Below are 5000 nucleotides of genomic sequence, written 5' to 3' on the forward strand. Positions count from 1 at the left end.
TGTGCGTGACGTCACGCTGTTTACAGTTCTTTGGAGACTGAAGATGGCAGGAGGCACTCCGCATTCCTCTGCATGTAAATCTTACCTTTACTGCTGCTTCGTTAATAGACGTCCAAGTGGGGTATTGCATTTCACAGGTGCCTCGTGTTAATGAGGAACCCTTGCGAAGCCCTAAGCTTAGATCCTCGCACCTACAGTGCCACCTCCAGTGTTTATGGTATATACTATAGTGACGAGTAAATAGCGCCGAGCTCCGTCCATGTCTTGATCATGGAAGGTGTTTAAGCATTTGCCCTGGAACACTTGGAACGAACCAGTTAACGTTAAACTGTCGGTCTCGACTGGTGCTGCCGGGAGTGAGTCGGTCTGAACTGGTTGCATTACCCGATTAGTGGCATGGAAATCAATTTAGTAAAGTTTTCCTACCCCGTCCAGGACTTACGACGGTGTTACAGCTTGTTGGAGAGTTCATACATATCGCGTTTAACATGCAATACAGTGCCTTTGCAACGAGCAAAGCCGAGTGTAAATGAATTGGAAGCATTAAATACAGGGGTAAAGCGAAGCAGTCTCTAGCATAATGTTGGTATTGCTTCGTTCGCGCATTCTGGAAATACTCAAAATTTACTAACAATCCAATCAAAAACCAATCAAGGTGATCGTTTTATTGCGGAATATGTGTTCTTTCTAGTGTCTGGTCTGAGAAGTCATGTCGCAAAAAGGCAGCATAGCTGAAACCGTTAATCTCACCACATAAAACCTGTCGGATTTGGTGCAATTCGATGCAACTTCTTTCGACAAACGAATTCCAGCAGAAGAATAATGCAGCTCAACAGCATACCGGCAGCGAGAAGCATGAACGCAGAATACACGTCGATAACATTAATCTGGGTCGTCTGGTTAGACCTTTTGATGCACGGTGGCATGCGGAGGAAGTAGCGAGACAAGTGGTACGACACGAGTCCGGTTTCCTTCAAATGCTGTAGATTCACCCGGAACAGTTCTCTTATGGGGTTGCCCTTGGACACTGCAATATGTATTGCACGATGAGGAAACAACGATACGTGGTGTAGTTCACAGATTTCCTTCTCGGTAAAGGTTTCTGCAAGTGAATGAATCATTCGGCATTAGGAATAGTATCTGCGGTTCCATCAACGGAGCGATACGTACCAGAGATGTACGCGTACGCATAAGAGGTTTCACACTGAAAAGCATGTCCACCCTTCTTGACCAACGCTATACCGTGTGATACATTCACGTACACCTGTTTGTTTGGTAGGACACGCTCCTGGTGCAGCTTTATCGCAACCGGGTCTTTGGTTCTCTGTAAGATAGTAGAATGGCCTTTTAATCTGCAAGCTGGTACACATATCCTACCGTTTGATGACGCTACATTAAAGAAATCCATATTGTAGGACATATTTTCGATCGAAAAATCCAACGAGCTTGCGATTAGCTGTTCCATCGTGTTGATCGTTTTCGGTGGATCTATCAATTGGTAGCCCATGATGAAGGACAAATAGAACTGCAGCAGCACTACAGAGAACATGGTATACGCGAAGAGCGCTAGTCGCTTGGCCACTAGCTTCACTTCGGCCCCGTCGTAACCTTGCTGCGAGAACATGCCTACGGTAATAAGGATCGCTAGTTCGATTGCATCGCTTAGCCGGAAGTTTGGTCTTGACCAGTCTACAACGAATGCTGCCGTGAGCAGCATGACCGTCCAGCCGAACAGACCAAGCAACGCGAACCACGTGGCGTTTTCAAAGGGATGTAGGAAAATGTTTCGGTTCAAGGCATTCCGGGGGTGTCGAAATAATGAGTAAAATCTGCCGAAATGCAAAGGATATCGAATTAAACCTGCAGTCCAGAAAGTCGCGCAGCGAGTCGTACTTGGCTTTCCCGATTTCGACGGTGCCATCGTAAAGTATCACCCGCTCCGATACAACAGCCAAAGGTGTAAGTGAAAAATCTACTCGTTTGGTCTGCATCTGTCCGATCACACCCAGTGACGAGTTGGTTCCGATCAGATCCAAACGCCAGTGGGATGCCAGAACCAGTTTCACTCTAAACAGTAAAAAGCGATGTTATTGCGTGGAGCCTGCGTTTCGAATGACACGTGATGGAGGACCTAAAGTTAAGGTTCAACTGCAACAATTTCATTATCTGGTAAGCATAGATGTACGTATTATGCCCATGGGGAACGACGGGTGTATTGAGATGTTCGACTAGACTTTTCGGGGGATGTTGGTGCATGCTCTGTGAAAGAATTCGATACCATGAAGCGGCCCATGAGTGTTTACAAGCTTATAAAAAACAATTTACCGAAATAACAGCCTTAAGTTGAATCTGATTCAGATCCTGAGACCTTCGAGCGGGCCTTAGCCAACCGCTCACCGATGTCCATGTGCCCAAATAGTGATACTCGACCAAGCCGCGTCTCTGCTTCACTGTGCCATACACGTCGTACATGTTGTAAGCTTTTCTAACAGCCGGGTGAGTTATGGCGAGCGCAATGCTTGCATCTATGTTGATATTCAGTTCGCTCGTCATGCATACCGCGCTAGAGAACTCATCGGCAAACAGCAGCCAACGATAGGAGGAATTGAACAAACTTGCTTTTGAAACATCCAACAAATATGATTCTGCTGCCTCACACGCGAGGTTCATTATGACCGCCATGTGGTGCGATGTTCGTGATCCAAATCGAAAGTTGTAGAACGGTAATCGGTGGTGCGTGTACGTTGCTGGAAGTGCTGCAGTGATTTCGATGTACGCTATCGGACCATTGAACTCGTTATGCAACCTGCCTGCCAGAGCTGGTATATCCTGGTCAGTGGGCTCCTGTCGGAAACAGTGCACAATAGTTAAACTGTTGATGTCTGGCGTTTCGAGAAGAAAGTCTTCTATCAACTTCCATCGCCCAAGAGTCAACACTACAGCTGGGAGAAACGTTAGGCAAACAATAGAAAGCTGCATCCTGGTGTGTGAATCACCGTTAACTGGGGGAAATGATTCAGTTTTTTCTTTATTTTATGCGATTGTTTGGACATAAAACCATTGGCTACCGGGTAATGAAATTCATGGAATTACCTTGAACCGCGCGTAATAAGAGTGGAAGGGCTAATTACACGCCAAATTGCTTCTGTCCATGTGACAGTGCTGCAAACATGATAATGAGCTTCTATACGCTTCCTGTGTACATGTGACACGCACTAAACGCATTCTAGACTCACTCAATGTGTTGAGTTTCGACGTGATGGGTGTAGCTGTTTGGTACGCTGCTTTTCTGCTATCGCTGCTTCACCCACAATCAGCTGTGCATGCAAGCATTCGTGGCCAGCTCTTGAAAGAAGCCTTGGAGTGGCGTCATGTGAAGGTGATGAGTTTTTTACACTGCAGCCATCACCATGAAGGTAAGGTCAGAAGGAGTGTTCAGTCTCTGATTCTGAGCTCAATCAATTCAACCTCCTCTTTAGAATCGATAAACGATGCACGATACCTTCGGCTAAACTTTCAAGGACTGATGTCTTCGGTGGAATTATCGGAGTTTAACGTAGCGGAATTCAGATCCATGCTACAACCCCATGGCCATGTACCATTTGGAGTGGCCTTGGATTTGCGATGCCCCGAAACAGAGCGTGTTTTAAGAGACCTTTCAGAGCGAGGATATTTTAATGTAGCGTCGTTTAGTTGGTTCCTTCTTGGAACGGATTCTCTAGAGCCGGTGGAAACTTTTTTGCGGGATTTAAATTTAACCGTTGCCTCGAGTGTACTCTTGATGCAAGGAAACACGCTGAGTGTAGAAAGCTTTTTTGTCTTTGATGCTTACGGTAGATGGATAGAAAAAGATTGGCAGCTGTTGATGCGTCGGATCGGTATGTGGAATAGGGCTACCGGCTTTGAGATATGGGACAATCGCGGTAGGTATCAGATACGGCGTAACCTAGATGGAATAGATCTAAATGGCATCCGTTTGAAGGTGAGAAATATTATTCTTTATTTGGTGTACGATGTTAATGGTTGCTTCATTCGCAGGATGAAGAAACTCAGATTGAGATCATGAGAGAACCGAACGAAATCATAGGTCGTTCGATGTGGAGCAGTTTTGCACAAATACACAACCTCAGGTAAGAGCCACAGTTTAAACATACGAAAGAGCCCAAAATACATTTCTCCCATGTCGACCTAGCATATCAACCATCGCACCATTTGAAAAGAATGTCCTTGGCGTGATTAAAGCTAACCAAGAAAATATTCAGAATTTTGACTACTCGGCAGCTGCTGCAGAAAAATTGAGGTAATTGTTTGTACCATTCTTTTCTGCTTTTATGCTATTTATTATTGAATAATTTCTTTTCTAGGTCAGTAGTTTTGTTTCAGCATCCAGAGGAAGCTAGCACACGAAACACATTCCTAAGACCGTTTAGCATAGCATTGTGGCTAGCAATCGGTGCGGTGTTCATACTGGTTGACATGATGATTCGCAAGGCTCAGGAGTGGCGAAACACAAAGCAGAACCCATTCCCAACTGAATTGCTCATGATTGGTGTCTTCTGCCAACAAGGTGATCAACAGTGTAGCATAACCCATAGTTATGCCCCCCAAATACCAAAGCTCGATGATTAATTTCGACAGGATTCGCCGGAAACGTCGACACCGTTTCGGTCCGCATTATGTTGCTCAGTGTATTGATTTTTACCGCCCTACTCTATCAGTTCTACATGGCGCATATTGTCGGATATTTGCTGGTGATGCAGCCGAAGCAAATTAAATCCTTTGAACAACTTTTGGAAAATGCTTTCGACATTATTTTAGAAGACAGCGATGATATCGTAACGAATATGAAGGTTTGTACTCGAATCTTTTAATGGTGTAAAATAGAATGCTGATATTAATAATTCCTTTGCAGGAAATCATTCACAAAAGAACCCTCGATCAAATGAACGTTACACGGGGAATATCTCTAATCAAAAGCAGCCGAAAGGCTCTTCTCTGTG

General features: G+C 44.9%; 2 protein-coding genes across 2 annotated transcripts in view; one reads left to right on the forward strand and one right to left on the reverse strand.

The window, feature by feature from the left end:
• Positions 1-702: 702 nt before the first annotated feature.
• LOC126570313 (ionotropic receptor 75a-like) lies at positions 703-1881 on the reverse strand. Its single transcript, XM_050227989.1, has 3 exons — positions 1394-1881; positions 1171-1324; positions 703-1102 (listed from the first exon to the last, which is right to left on the reverse strand). Exons 1-3 carry the CDS (start codon positions 1715-1717, stop codon positions 747-749), a joined length of 834 nt encoding a protein of 277 aa, XP_050083946.1. The 5' UTR covers positions 1718-1881; the 3' UTR covers positions 703-746.
• Positions 1882-2131: 250 nt separating this feature from the next.
• The window catches only part of LOC126570312 (glutamate receptor ionotropic, delta-2-like), a 3563-nt gene continuing 694 nt past the window's right edge, over positions 2132-5000 (forward strand). Inside the window, exons 1-7 of the mRNA XM_050227988.1 lie at positions 2132-2169; positions 3838-3982; positions 4039-4130; positions 4193-4300; positions 4365-4567; positions 4639-4835; positions 4913-5000. The exon at positions 4913-5000 is cut by the window's right edge and continues 30 nt beyond it. Coding sequence (XP_050083945.1) covers positions 3866-3982; positions 4039-4130; positions 4193-4300; positions 4365-4567; positions 4639-4835; positions 4913-5000 — 805 coding nt within the window. The 5' untranslated portion in view covers positions 2132-2169; positions 3838-3865. The remainder of the gene's footprint in view (positions 2170-3837; positions 3983-4038; positions 4131-4192; positions 4301-4364; positions 4568-4638; positions 4836-4912) is intronic.

Source organism: Anopheles aquasalis, chromosome 2 (genome assembly GCF_943734665.1).
Source record: "Anopheles aquasalis chromosome 2, idAnoAquaMG_Q_19, whole genome shotgun sequence".
NCBI classification, from domain to species: Eukaryota; Metazoa; Arthropoda; class Insecta; order Diptera; family Culicidae; genus Anopheles; species Anopheles aquasalis.